Source organism: Rhinolophus hipposideros, assembly GCF_964194185.1.
Source record: "Rhinolophus hipposideros genome assembly, chromosome: 10".
NCBI classification, from domain to species: domain Eukaryota; kingdom Metazoa; phylum Chordata; class Mammalia; order Chiroptera; family Rhinolophidae; genus Rhinolophus; species Rhinolophus hipposideros.
Genome location: NC_138056.1, coordinates 62,458,271 through 62,474,129, shown reverse-complemented (window position 1 = coordinate 62,474,129; position 15,859 = coordinate 62,458,271). Strand labels below are relative to the sequence as shown.

The 15,859-nt window shown below is 36.8% G+C and overlaps 1 protein-coding gene across 1 annotated transcript; it reads left to right on the top strand.

The window, feature by feature from the left end:
- The first annotated feature begins 1,002 nt into the window (after positions 1 to 1,002).
- LOC308503716 (immunoglobulin-binding protein 1-like) lies at positions 1,003 to 14,047 on the top strand. The gene is made up of 2 exons (XM_081063324.1): positions 1,003 to 1,197; positions 12,868 to 14,047. Exon 2 carries the CDS (start codon positions 12,868 to 12,870, stop codon positions 13,885 to 13,887), a length of 1,020 nt encoding a protein of 339 aa, XP_080919450.1. The 5' UTR covers positions 1,003 to 1,197; the 3' UTR covers positions 13,888 to 14,047.
- The last annotated feature ends 1,812 nt before the right edge of the window (positions 14,048 to 15,859 follow it).

Sequence of the window (15,859 nt, the reverse complement as noted above, 5' to 3'; positions counted from 1 at the left end):
AGTCAGACAGAAAAAGCAGAGAACCCTATGATTTCACTTATATGTGGTATATAAACCAAAAAGAACAAGACAAACAAATGAGAAACAAAAACTCATAGACACAGACAATAGTTTAGTGGTTACCAGAGGGTAAGGGGGTGGGGGGTGGGTGATGAGGGTAAAGGGGATCAAATATATGGTGATGGAAGGAGAACTGACTCTGGGTGGTGAACACACAATGGGATTTATAGACGATGTAATACAGAATTGTACACCTGAAATCTATGTAAATTTACTAACAATTGTCGCCCCAATAAAATTAATTAAAAAAAAAAAAAAACTTTGAGATTTCAAAGTCAAAAAAAAAAATGGCTTTCTCTAAGAAGAAAGAGTGATGGGTTCCAAAAGGAAGAGTCTTTGCAGAGTGGGTCACTCAAATGGGGGTATTTTAAGGGACGAGGCAGATGAGGCATTGCTTCTGTTACAGGAGCTCAGGTGAACGATCCTAGTAATGACGCTATCTATGAAGAACTCAAGAAAAAGTATCATAATTTCTGTCAAGCCTAAAGAGACTTAGCTTTTGTGAACTTTGAGGTGGAATATATCTTCCAAGAAGGACTCCTCATGGTTAACTGGACAATAATTTATAACTAGAGTCTAGTAACCGCTGCCGACAGAAGCCTCTCACGGAAAAGCTATAGGCTGAGTTGCCAGCTTCCTGTACTGTCTGCTGTCTGAACGAACCCTTATAAAGGAGTTCTTGGGTCATCTTTTGACCAATAGGCAGAGACCTGTCCCATCCAATCAGAACTGTGTAGCTCTATCCTCATTTGCATACTTACTGACCAATCAGAGTGGCTCTATAACAACCAATCAGAACATGTGATTCTGACCAATCAGGACAGTGCTATATAGACCAATCAAACTGTGCACATTTGGATTCCTCGTTTACATAAATATGGACCAATCAGGGACTAAGGCAGGAACATTCCCTATATAAAGCAGCCTCCCGTTTGTCTCTGTGGGAGCACTTTCGGTTTCCTGAGGAGGCTGTGTTTCTGTGGTTTACAAAACGTTTCCCTGACCTGAGTTTCTCCTTTTACCACACCTGAGACTGGGCACTCCTTTTGGCATTATATTACTGGCAGTGACCTTTGGTTGACGGTTTTAAGTGTGCAACAAATCCAGAGGAGACCAAGGTTAGAGTATTAATGTCAGGTAAGTAACCCTTTTCTGCCCCTTACCTCTTTTCTCTTCCTTGGCGTATCCTGGAAGAGCCTGTGCAGCCCAGGGCTGATAGAAATGAGGTGGGAAAGGAAGAAGTAGCTTACTGCGTTGTTGTAAGAGATCGTTCGTGAGACTTGACTGCTGGTTGACCCAAGACCTGGAGCCGGCAGTCAGAGGCTCCTCACTCCCTGCCCTTCCTTGGAATGTACTTTCAGGCCGCGCGTTCCCACAGCCAGAACCATTTTCAAGGTCACAGCCTGAGAGAGGGAGGTGTTGCTGAGACGATCTGGCTGGCATATGGGACTGAATCCAGTGAAGGCTTCTACATATACTCTTTAGATTGTGGCAAGCAGGTGCAGAGATTACTTGTCTTTCGGCCACGGAAGACAGGTCTCGTGCAAGTTCCCTCACGGACTGAACCTGCCACCTACCTGTCTGCCTCCGTAGGTTTCTCCTTGCTCTCCATGCGAGGGCCTGTTGGAAATTTGTGCGTGCAGCTCTTGAGGTTGTGAACCGACACCCATTCTCCTGGTGGGGGAGGAGAGAGGCTTTCACTTTGAATGACATTATCGTACTGAAATGGATATGTTAATTACTGAAACAAGACTATTTTGGGGGCTGATAGTAACCAGTATGCGTACATATGCCTGCATGTGTGATGTACAGGTCATCTAAGAGGGAGAGGCCACGTTACGGAGGTTGCCTGAGATTTCATCTGATGGCAGGGAAGAACAAACCCCGTGGAATGGGTTTGAATGCCCAGTTGGAGTACAGGGGCTCCTGTATTGCCCCTGTGAGTCCCATTTTGTCAATCTCCTGGTTATATTTCTGCTTGGCACTGTATTGACTGAGTAGTGTTTGCTACCATTTTTTGAGCACTAATCAGATGCCAAACACATTATTTCATCTGCTTCCAACACATTTTTCCTGACCTGTTCTGCTTGTCATATTCATTATTACATAACTACTCTCTATCAAAATAAGATTTTTGACCCCATAGATCCCTGACATTCCCCAATCTGGTACATTCTGTAATTTTTTCTTTTCTTTTTTGTTGTTGTTTAAATAACAACATTTTTCCTAAGGTCAGAGATAGCTATAAAACCAAATTAAATTAAATTGTAGTGTAATAATTATAAATAATCATTTTTGGACCTCTAATACCTAGCAGGTTGAATGACACACAGTAGACAGGTAGTACATGCAGGTGATTAGTTAATAAATGAGGGAATTAATTGCAAGTCACTAAGAAATCACTTAAGGAGAGCATTCACATATGCAAAAATAAAGTCATGGCTTGATATATAGAATATATCAATATACAATATGACAAACATATCATAAATTGAAAAAAGCTCCCACAGAGTATCAAGGCTAACAGGACAAGACCATTCATTATCAGATTTGTGTTCTATAAACCTTCAAGTGCATACAAGGCTCAGCAAAAACAGAGGGACGTGATGAGTTGCTGGTCTCCGGTCTTTGTACTCAACATCATTTCAGATACTAATTGGAGAGAGGTTTAAAGTAAGATAAAAAGTAACCATACCGAGAAGTCCAGATTTAGTATCTGAGCTACAAAAAGAAAATAAAACAGAATAGCCCTGAATTCTAGGTGTAGGTAGTCATTTATAATTTGTCTGGCTTCTCATAACCATGGCTACCTGAGGGTTTCCCGGGCGTAATTAAAATAAATCTGGAAGTACTGCTCTCTGCATTTCTTCTTTCTCAACTCTATGTTTTGCAGTTTGTAAAAAAAAAGAGTGCTTAGTTTTATAACTTTAACCAGGTCATTGCTAGGCTGAATATGCATCTACTTGTTCACTATTACATTTCCATGCCTATAAAGTTCTTGGCCGAGTATAGTTGCTTTATTGATATTTTGGGGAGAGGAAGGAAACAATTCCTAAAGTTCTGACTTATTAAATCACTTCAAAATTGATCTCAGTGTTCTCTGCTTTAACATCTTCGGTGATAGAGAATTCACACTGGCTGGAAAAAGGCTCTTCCATTTGTAGATAGTGTTACATGGTTCATATCCCTCCTACCTCCTGGCCCCAGATCTGAATTACTGCCTTAGATGTGACCTCTATAGTACACAATACCATGTTTCCCCGAAAATAAGACCTAACCGGAAAATAAGCCCAGCATGATTTTTCAGGATGACATCCCATGAGCATAAGCCCTAATGTGTCTTTTGGAGTAAAAATTAATATAAGGCCCGGTCTTATTTTGGGGCAAACACAGCCACAGGTTATTGCTCCCTGCCTTATTTTGAATTCTATATGTCTATTGAGTGAATTGACTTTTTGGTCAACCATGCCAAGGACTTTACTGATACTGAATGTGTAATTATTTTTCATATTTTCTACAGGAATGCGTTTAAACCATATTACCCTCATTTTGTATTTGTATATTTTGTGAACCAAATAAAATATTTTATAGTTATCCCTATTATATTTTGGGAGGGGGATTTTTTTCTATTTTAAAAAATTTGGGTATAATTTGCCTATAGTAAAATTTACTTTTTTTACTGTATATAGTTCTGCTAGTTTTCACAGATTTATACAGCCGTGAATCCACTACCACAATCATGATAAAGAACAGTTTTGTTGCTCAAAAATATTCCCCAGTGCAGTTTGTAGTAAACCAGTCTCCTACTCCCACATCCAGCAACCACTGATGTGTTTTCTACTCATATAATTTTGCCTTTGCAAGAATGTCATTTCAGTGAAATCATACAGTATGTAAGCTTTTGACTATGGCTTCTTTCATTCAGTATAATGCATTGGATATTCAATTATATTGTTGTGTGTATCAAGATTTTGTTCCTTTTTACTGTTGAATAGTATTCCATTGTGTGGAAATACTACCATCACGTTTTATCCATTCCCCAGTTGAGAGAAACTTGTTCTGTTTCTAGAAATGTAACTTGCAAATATTTTCTCCCTGTTTATGGGTTTTCTTTCTATTCTCCTTACATTGGTTTTTGAAGAGTAGATATTCTTAATTTTGATGAAGTATAATTTATCAAGTATTTTCTTTAATGGACTTTGCTTTGGCTGTTCTATCTAAGAAATCATTTAACTCAACACAAAGATTTTCTTTTGTTTTCTTTAGAAGTTTTATAGTTTTTGGTTTTATATTTAAGCCTATGATTGATTTTTGTGTTAATTCGTGTATACAGTGAGAGGTATTGATTGAGGTTCATTTAAAAATATTTTTCCCCATTGTTATCCAATTCTCTCAGCACATTTGTTGAAATGACTTTCCTTTCTCTATTGAATTGCCTTTGCACCTTCATAAGAAATCCATCGATACTATATGTGGGTGTCTGTTTCTAGAGTCTTTATTCTGTTCCATTTATTTATACGTCTATCCTCTCCAGACTGTAGTTTTATAATAAGTTTAGAAATCAGGTAATGTGAAACTTCCAGTTTTGTTCTTTTTATTTTTTTCCCCCAAAATGCTCTATTCTATGTTTATTTGTTTTGTTTTTTCTTATCTGTATAAATTTTATAATGAGTTTGTTGATTTCTAAAAAAAAAATCTTTTTGGTATTTTGATTGGGATTATATTGAATCTGTAGTTCAGTTTAGGGAGAATTAACATGTAAACAATTTTGAATCTTCCAATCTGTGAATTGGTAGATCATTCCGTTTATTTAGATCCTCTTTGATTTCTTTCATCAATGTTTTGTAGTTTTTAGCATACAAAGCTTTCGCCCATTTTTGTAAGATTTTTTTTACATAAATATTTTTTGGGTGCTATTGATATGGTACTTCAAAAAAGTTTACATTTGTGATTATTCAGTGCTAGTATGTAGAAATATGATTAAATTTGTATATAGGCACTGTATTCTTCAACCTTGATGCTCACTAGTTAGTTTTAATAGCTTTTTTGAAGCTTCTTTGAGAATTTCTGTATAAACAATTATGTCATTTGCAAGCTGAGACAGTTATAGTGTATGTCCAATGTGTATGACTTTTATTATTATTATTTTTTGCATTCCTATTTTTTCTTTTTTTATTTAGCCCATTGTTCTAGTCTGTCAAGAACTTTGGGATAATGAAACTATCACCTAGTTTTTTCACTGATAATCAAAAAGTTCACCAATTTCTCATCTTCTTCTTTTATTTAAAAGTACTGAACCAGATAGCTTTTATAAAAATAAATAAAACAAAGCATACTCACTGCTCATTAAATTTCACATATTTATATAAATGTGGAGAAAATAGTATAATGAACACCTCGTATCCATCACAGAGCTTCAACAGGTATCAACACATAGTTAATCTTGTTTCATCTGTACCTCCACTGACTCCCTCTTTATGCCCCACCATTGCATATTTTTAAAGCATGTCCAAACAACATATTGTTTTGAGGTAGAGATTTGACAGTGAACTCCTCCACTATGTTGTAAGATTTCCAAAGTTGGGAATGGTGTGTTATTCATAATTTTATATCACCTGAATAGCTCTGCATCTTTCACATGGAATCTATTTTTAAGAATTTGTTTTGAAATAAATTTTTATGGAATCATTTACTTTCTCCCTTTGCCTTTTGAAAATCAGTCTTTGAGATACTTTTCCTTATTTAGTTGTTATACAATCTTCTTTTTGAAAGTATTTTATTTAACACATATGAGAAAATATAAGTAATATTTATCAGAGTATCAAAGCATAATAATACAGGGTACACTCAACACCCAACTCAAGAACCAGAATTTCAGCAGATCACTATGCTCCCTCCAACTTCTCTGCTCTCTCTCTCTCTCTGTCTCTGTCTCTCTCTCTCTCCAGAAGTTATCTATGTTGTGAATTTTATTCAACATTTTAATAGCTATATAAATATATAGACATACAATGTCTATATAAATATATAGACATTCTTTACTTTTGCTCATTTTTGAGGCTTATAAAAATGATGTCATGTTGTAGTCACCTTTTTGTGAATTATCATTATTTAAGTTAGAGAATTCAGATAATTCACATTTTATGCAATTATATTTATGGTTCAATTTAAATATACCATCTTACTTTCTATTTGATCTGTTTTTTGTTCATTTCTTCTGCTTTTCCTGACTTGATTTTTCTGTATTAATTGAATGTATTTTGGATTCTGTTTCACCTTTGCTTTTTTTTTTTTTAGTTAAATCTCCTTTATAATTTTTTTGGTGATTGATCCAAGGTTTATAATATATGTCTTTTACTCATTATAGTCTATCTTCACATTATATCACTTCATATGGAGTATATGAACCTCATGACAGAACACTTCCATTTCTTCCCTCCCACTTTTTGTGCTATTGTGGTCATACATTTTATTTCTCATATATTATAAACAATACATTGTTACTAATTATGCTTCAGAATATATTTTCTTTTAAGGTTATTAAAAATAAGAAAAATATTTATGTTTACTCTCATTTTTACCATTCCTGATGCTTTTCATTTCATCATGCAGATCCAAATTTGCGTTTGATACTATTCTCTTTCTGCCTAAACAACTTTGTTTAAAATTTACTACAGTCCAGATCTGCTAGCATTGTTATCTTAACTTTTGTTTGTCTGGAAAAGTCTTTGTTTTACCATTCTTTTTGATGTATAACATTGCTGAATATAGAATTCTGGGTTGACAGATGTTGTTTTTTTTCTTTCAGCCCTTCAATTATGATGTTCCATCATCTTCTAGCTCATAAAATTTCTGACGAGAAGTCTGCGCTTCTCATTCTGGAACTCCAACTACATGTGTTAGATGATTTGATATTGTACCACACTTCTTAGATTCTCCGTTCTGGTTCATATTCTCTCTTCTCTCTCTTTCTCATTCCCTCTCTCTCTCTCCTTCTCTTTCCCCTTTGTTCTTAAGTTTTAGTAATTTCTATTGAACTAACCCAAAGTTCACAATTCTTCCCTCAGACATATGCAGTGTACTGATATGTCTGTTGAAAGAATTAGCTCTGATATCAAGTTATTATTTATAGCTTTTCTATTTGACATTTTAATAGTTTCCATCTCTCTGCTAAAATGTCTCATCTTTTTATGTATGTCATAAACCGTTTCCATTAGATCCTTTAGCATATTAATCATAATTATTTTAGTCTCTATCTGATAGTTCTAACACCAGAATTATCTCTGAATCTAATTCTAATTATTGCTTTATCCCTTGACAATAGTGCTCTTTTTCTAGCTTTTTTTGGTCTGTCTCATAATTTTTTTATTGCATTTGGGATATCATTTGTAGACAGTAGAGAATGGAGTAAATAACATTTATGTCTGGAAATGGCTATGTCTTTTTTCTCAAACTCTTAGTGTGGGAGACTGATTCAATCTAGTCACTAGTTCAACTGGGTTTCTGTTGTGTTGTTGCTGTAGTTACTCTCAGTATACCACAGGCTTCAAGCTCCTCCAGCAGTAAACACCAAGACTTTAATGTTCCTGTAGATCCAGGAATACTGGATGGTTATTCTCTGTGCTCCTGCCCTACCCTCAGGTTTCAGTAGTCCCAGGTTGCCTATGTTGCAAGGATCTCTCTCCACACTTTCCCGCCTTCCTCAGGGGTAGACTGCTATAGTTTGTTACTTGCTGCTAGGTTTGTTGTGACCAGAGGATATTTTGGTTCTACTGGGCCAGTCTCATCTTTATCCAGGACCTATGTACCTGGGTCTTGGGTATAGTGCATTCTCAGTGTTCTGCCAATTCCAGTTGTAGAAACCAAACTGCCTTGTGTCTGTGGCAGGTACTAGGCAGAACGGTTTTCTGACCTGCCCTTAGGGTGGCAGACTTATGCTTTGTATTGGTCCAGGACCCTGCGATGTAAAGATTTTTCTTTATCTCTCCTGGGGATGACAGCTTTCTACCCTTCCCCAAAAAAGGTTTGCGGTGGCAGGAAGTGGAGTGTCCTGCTCTTTCTTCAGAGGCAGATGGGTTTTGCTTCTATCTCTTCTCCTTAACCCTAGGTAATAGAAAGTCTGCTGCCCTTCTTCAAGTGGCTTAAGGTTTTTGCTTTTTATGAAAGATAGGGCCAGGGAAGTGGATGGTGTTTTGTGTCTGAATCCAAGCAAAAGCTATTCACCTTCTGTGTACCTGCACCTCTGAAGGGAGAATCTCCCTGATCTCCTGTCCTGTCCCTGATCTTTCTTGAGAGCACTACTGAAGCCCCATGGAGAAGAGCTGTTGTATAAATATGAACTACCCTATATCTGGGCTCCTCATTATTCTAAACTTTTATATGTTAGTCCACATTTGGCCTTTAGGAATTTGTTAAATTTTTGGCTGATATCTTACCTTTTTCTTGAGTAGCTCCCTATTTTTCTTGTGCTCTGGGAAAGGCAAAATATTTTCCATGTCTTCTCTCTCTTGGAAGGGGCTTGCCTCTTATAGAAATTCAATTCTTGTTGGTTGCCTTATTATTGGAGCTCCCTGTGGATTCAAAAAGTTATAATTTTGTATATTATCTGTTTTTTGTTATTGTTATTAGGATGAGAGTAGCATTCTCTTGCAGCTTTCTATAGTTTAAGTGGAAACAAAATTTATATGTCTTATTTTCTTTATTCAGCATTATATTTTTAGGATTAATTTACGTTACTACATGTAGCTACAGTTAATTTATTTCCCTTGATATATTATATTATGTGTATATACTACAATATATCCATTCTCCTGTAAATAGGCATCTGGGTTATTTCTAACCATTTATTTTTATGAACGACGTTACTTTGAACACTCTTAGTCATATCTTTTGGTGCACTTTTGTAAGTTTCTCTATCTTATACATCTAGGAGGGGGTTAGATTATAAGATATGTATGATAATGTTTGATCTCACAAATTAATGCCTTTGATTTTCAATTTATGCCTGTACACCTTCTGAACAATAAAGAAAAGCCACACACATCACTTTTATTTATCTTCTCTCCTTTTGGTCATCACCTATGTCTATCCTTCCTTTATTTGTGACTCCTTGAGTTCTAATTCCTCCTGATTTTTTATTTTATTTCAATTCATTTTATTCTATTTTATGTTTTGAACTTGGCTTCGTGTGGCTTATGATCCAGCTCTTGCTTTCTGGTCTTGATGTTATTATTTCATTTGATGGATACTTGACTCTTAGTGCATCCCAAAATAGTTTGGCCTTTACTAGCTTCTGTAACTTGTACGACATTGAGCTATAGAATATAATAGCCCTCATTTTATTAAGCCCTTCAATCACCATCTTCAGCTCTGGCTAATTGAGCTAGCATCCTGACCCTGACTACTGTGTTTCCCCGGAAATAAGACCTAATCAGAAAATAAGCCCTAGCATGATTTTTCAGGTTGACATCCCCTGAACATAAGCACTAATGTGTCTTTTGGGGCAAAACTTAATATAAGACCTGTCTTTTTTCAGGGGAACATGGTAGGTATTTACTCCCTGGCTGTGTATGTCTCTGTGTATCTGTGTTATTATCTGAACACTTGAGGTTGAAATAACTCCATCAATCATTCCTGTTTAGGTAGACCCTTTAGGTAGACTTCATTTCATTCTAGAAACTAGTCTAAGTGCTCAAGTGGTCACAACTCCAAGCCACATTTCTCTGCTTTGTCTTCAAGGATGTTAAGAAAGATAAGTCAAGATTTTGATACACAGTTCAGGACAAAGTGATCTATATTTTGCCCTCAATCTATAGGCACCTCAGAGAACTGGCTTCATAAAAAGTTAATATATTTTTTTCTGCTTTGATCCCCTTGCAATGAATCTGTGAGCCAGAATTAGAGTGCTCACAGGAAGGCATTAACACTTGGGGCACCTTCAGTGAGAGATTCAGTATTTATCCTCTTAATGTCAGTTGTCTGGGAATATATATTATGATAACAGAAATATAGGTAAGAACAAGATAGAAGTTATAGAAGGAACTAAATAAAGAAACCGTATGTTCTATATGCTATGAGTTTCATTTTCCCTGGTGAAATACGGATTGAAAGCAGAGATGTAGTGCATAGAATTCTCTTCCCATGATAGTTAGAAAATTAGGAGAAAACATGGTCTGTGTTCTCAAGGACATTAGAATTTAACAAAGAATAGTATGCCAACCAATACCAACCAATGTATCAATAAATACATGGTAGAAAACAAATACAAATAAGTAAAGGTACTCACAAGGATGTAACTCAGTGTTAAGAAATAGTTGGATCAGAATAGGCGAGGCCAGGATGGTTCAAGAATGAACAGCCTCATCAAAAAGAGAAGGTGGCATGAATAAACCTTTCCTTATGCAGAGGTATGCTTTAAAAATCTCTATCTTTGCATGTTGCAGACTTGTGCAAGCATTCTTCTGAAAGCTGTTGATGCCCTGTGGAAACACCCTTGACCAGGCAGTAGGCCTCTACCTGTTGTGAGTGTTGGCTGCAAAGTCCTCACAGCTGCCCCTCCTCCAGAGATTTGTCTGAGCTCAGTGATCAGAAAGACTGGTTCCCCAAAAAAGTAGCATTAATTTCATCTGGACACTTGTTACTAATGCAAATTCTTGGACTCTACCCCAGAACTATTGAATCAGACATTCTCGAGCTGGGGCCCTGAAATCTGTGTTTTATAGAACTCCATGTGATTCTGGTTGACAGTGAAGTTTGAGAACTATGTACTGTCCTAGTTGATGGGAATCACCTTGTCTTGGAGGCGAGACACCACCCCCACCCTAGTTCCACAGCGGTTGGTTGATACAGAGTAAAGGTCAAACTCCTTGTCTTTGGGGTGGGGAGAAGGTAACCGTTCTGTGGTGTGACTTGTAATCTAGAGAAGCAGTCAGCAAACCATGGTCTCTGGGCCAAATCTGGCCTGCTGACTGTTTTTGTAAATAATGTTTTGTTGGAATGAAACCAAGCTCATTTATGTTATTGGCTATGGCTTCTTATATGTTATAATGACAGGGTTGAGTAGTTGCATGAAAGACTACCTGGCCCTTTACAGAAAAAGCCTGTTGACTCTTGGTCTAGAATTTCACCTATCCCTAACTCATCAGACCAACGCTAGACTTCACTTGACACCACCTCCTTGCTTCATTCTCTTTCCATCTCCTTCCTGTTTCCTTCTCTCCCTCACAGATTGCATCCAAATCTCTGCCCCAGGCTCTGCTTCCTGACAAGGGAAGCTGACAAGCATGCTTACATGCTTCTTTATTTTTCTGCTACTTCTTCTATGTTTGCATTGGCTTTAAGGGAGCTGTGAAGTTTCCCAGACTGATGTAGTAAACTTGCTCAGTAAGCAGTTCCCTCCTCGTTGGTCTTCTGGATCAGAGATACTCCTCTCAGAAAGGGTGTTTCTCATCTCTGCAGCCCCACCTTTGCTTTCTACCACTTCTCTAATAGAGAGTCAGTGACTGCCTGAAACTGTTTTTGTTACCCTGGGTTAAAGGTCATCTGTTATTATTTCATTTGTATTTACAATTTATAGAGCATGAGAAGTTTCCATGAAATTTCTCGCCATATGATACCTGATTTGGCCAATGTCCAAGGACCTCTGGAAATACAAATAAAAGTAAAATAAAAATACTCAGCCCGACTACCAGTAATGGTATTGTATGGGCAGGGGTTGAGCTAGGATTTAATGCAATTTATTAAATTAAAAATATGACAGAGACAATATCTTGTCTACATTTTGCTAAATGTCCTACTGAAGGAATTAAGCTTTGTTTAAGTAGCACTCAGGCTTACAATGTATACTCTGAGTTGTTTACCTTCTTAATCATGAAGCAGCACCTGAATCTTTCCATTATAGTGATGTTTTCATTATGTGATACTTGCAGTTAATACTTAGAAAAATATTCATGGTTTCTAATGCAGTGTGTTTTAAAATATTTTCTTACTGACAAGCTAAAGGAAGTAGGGATAACACACAAAATAAAAATTAAAATTAGTATCAAGAGTCAAAATTGCAAAATTCATTTTCTGGAAGGATAAGAGCTGGAATGAGAAAAGAAAGAGACAATGAAATAGGATCAAGAATGGTGAGCTTGTACTTTAATATTGGCTGAGGATTCAAGCTGGGATGAAAAGTGAAGAGACTATTCTTGTCTGTGTTTAGAGAAAATTAATCATTTTATAAAGTTGGTGGCTATTCCTCAGGATACAGATGGGAAATAGTTTCTCTGTCTTTCTTCTTTGAAATGCCTGTCTGCAGGTCAGAGGACCACTGCAGGATTTTCAAATGCATGGTTTCATAGGGCTTGCAAGAAGGTGCTATATGTATGGTAAAAGAATAGGAATTTTATGAACTGAAGTTTAATTTAGAATGTCATTTGTGGATGAACATCAGTAAAGTAGTTCACATTTCAGGGGCTTTTACCAAAGCCCTTTTCAGCTTTCAGTTGATTAAAAATCATTGTTGAGTACTAATAGAGTGAATAGCACTCAAGATGTAGAATTACATACTCATCATATACAACCATTAGATTTTAATATAGTAATTCAAATCTTACAATGATCAATATAATGGAGTAATACATAATAAAACATTCCACATTTGTATACCATTTTCAAATTCTTTCAAAATACTTTCATGTCTTTAATTTTATTTTATCCTCACAACAATAATGCAAAGGGGACTAGGTATTTAAATAATTAATTAACAATAATCAAGTTCAAAATAAGCTTGTAATACAAATTAATGTTTATGCCTCTCCCAAGATGGCAGCTGCTGAAAAAGACGAGTTACCACTGCCTCGGCTTCCCGAGCTGTTCGAAACATGCAAGCAGCTTCTGGATGAAGTGGAAGCAGCGACCGAACCCACCAGTTCCCGGATAATCCAAGAGAAGGTATTGAAGGGACTGGACCTCCTTAAGAAGACTGCTGAAATGTTATTGCAGCTCGACTTGTTCAGCCAAAAGGAAGATTTGGAAGAGATTGCTTCTGCTGACCTGAAGTACCTGATGGTGCCAGCATTTCAAGGAGCATTTGCCATGAAACAAGTCAACTTGAGTAAGCATCTAGATCATTTGCAGTGGGCTCGAGAGCACTTTTTAAACTACTTGACTCAGTGCCAGTACTACCATGTGGCAGAGTTTGAGTTGCCCCAAACCAAGAACAACTCAGCTGAAAATAACCCTGCTAGTTCCTCCATGGCTTATTCTAGCCTCGTTGCTATAACATCTCAAAGACAGGCTAAGATAGAGAGATACAAACAGAAGAAGGAGATGGAGCATAGGTTGACTGTGCTGAAATCTGCTGTGGACACTGGCCAAGCAGATGACGAGTGTGTTCGTGAATATTACCTCCTTCACCTTCGAAGGTGGATTGGTATCAGCTTAGAAGAGATTGAGAGCATTGACCAGGAGATAAAGATCCTGAGAGAAAAAGACTCTTCAACAGAGGAGTCAACTTCCCACTCATCTCTTCAGGACAGGCCTCCAATGAAACCCTTCACTGTCACTCGGAATGTGGCCCAAGCCAAAGTATTTGGAGCTGGTTATCCAAGTCTGGCATCTATGACAGTGAATGACTGGTATGATCAGCATCAGAACTTTGGAGCATTATCCGATCAGGGAATAGCCACGAAAATATCAGAGGTCAAAAGAGCAGCTCAGCAACAGGAAGATCAGGAACAAAAGGAGGAAGATGATGAGCAAACACTTCACCAAGCTCGGGAGTGGGATGACTGGAAGGACACGCATCCTAGGGGTTATGGCAACCGTCAGAACATGAGTTAGTTTTCCCACAACAAGAGGGGATTTGGGGGGAGGGGCACTCTCATCTTCCTCACCAGGAAAGCTATGTATGCAGTCTTCCCCTTCCTGGGCTCCTGCTTCAGCTCTACGCCATGAAAGCCAAGATGTTTAATCTTGCTTTGCATTCAATAAAGTGTCAAGCAATTATGTGTATTTTTGCCCTACATGATGAACGAGCAATCTTGTTTTGGCATTATGATACTCATCATGGTGTATTCCAATTTCGTTTTTTAAAAAAGATTTTTATAAAATATAGCTAACATATAATATTATATTAGTTTCAGGTGTACATCGTAGTTATTCAACAGTATCCACTTGACACAATATAATACATAGTTATTACCATGTTATTGATTATATTCCTTATGCTAAAGCAGTGACCACCATGATAAGTCCAGCAACCATCTGACACAGTATCACATTATCACAATATTATTGACTATATTTCCTATGCTGTGTATTACATCCCCAAGACTTATTTGTTTTATATGTGGAATTTTGAATCTCTTATTCTTCTTTATATTCCACCCCGTTTTAAATTTTTCAATTAGACTTGGCATTCAATATTATTTTATATTAGTTTCAGGAGTATAGCATAGCAGTTAGACATTTATATAATTTAAGAAGTGATCCCCTTGACTAGTACCCCCAGGCACTATACATAGTTATTACCATAGTACTGATTATATTCCCTATACTTTACATCCCCATGACTAATTTGTAACTACCAATATGTATTTCTTAATCCTTTCACCTTTTTCACCCAGCCCCCAACCCTCCCATCTATCACTCAACAAATCTAGTACCCATCTGACACCATACATAGTTATTACAATATTATTGACTATATTTCTTATGTTATACCCTACATCCCCATGACTAGTTTGTAACAACCAATTTGTACTTCTTAATCCCTTCCCGTTTTTCACCCCTCCCAACTCCCCCTCCCATTTGGTAGCCATCAAAATGTTCTCTGTATTTATGAGTTTGTGTTTTATTTGTTTGTTTATTTTGTTCTTTAGATTCCACTTACAAGTGAAATCATATGCATTTGTCTTTCGCTGTCTGACTTACTACACTCAGCACAGTACCCTCTAAGTGTATCCATGTTGTTGCAGATGGCAATATTTCATTCTTTTTAAAGGCTGAGTACAATATTCCATTGTATATATGTACCATCTCTTCTTTGTCCATTCTTCCATTCAGGGACACCCAGGCTGCCTTCATACCTTGGCTATTGTAAATGATGCTGCAATGAACATATAAATGAGCACATCCCCTTGAAGTAGTGTTTCAGATTTCTTTGGATACTTACCCAGAACTGGGATTACAAGGTCCTTCTTTGTCTCTTGTTATAGTCTTTGTTTTAAAGTCTGATTTGTCTGGTATAAATATTGCTATCCCAGCTTTTTGTTTGTTTTCATTTTCATGAAGTATCTTTTTCCATACTTTTACTTTTAGTCTGTGTGTCTTTCCATCTGAAGTAAGGCTTTTGCAGGCAGCATATGTAAGGGTCTTTTTTTCCTATCCATTCAACACCCCCTCCCCATCTTTTGATTGGAGCATTTAATTTATTTACATTGAAAGTAATTGTTCATAAGTATGTAGTTATTGCCATGTTATTATTCATTTTATTTATTTATTTAATTTATCTTAAAGAAGTTGCTCTAAGATTCCTTGTAATACTGGTTTGGTGGTGATGAGCTTCTTTAGCTTTTTCTTGTCTGGGAAGCTTTTTATCTGTTCTTCGCTTTTAAATTATAGTTTTTCTGGGTAGAGTACCCTTGTTTGTAGGTCCTTGATTTTCATTACTTTGAATATTTTGTGCCAACCCCTTCTGGCCTGCAAAGTTTCCGCTAAGAAATCAGCTGTTAATCTTTTGGGAGCTCCTTTGTAGATAACTAATTGCTTTTCTCTTGTTACTTATAAGATTCTCTCTTTGTCTTTAATCTTT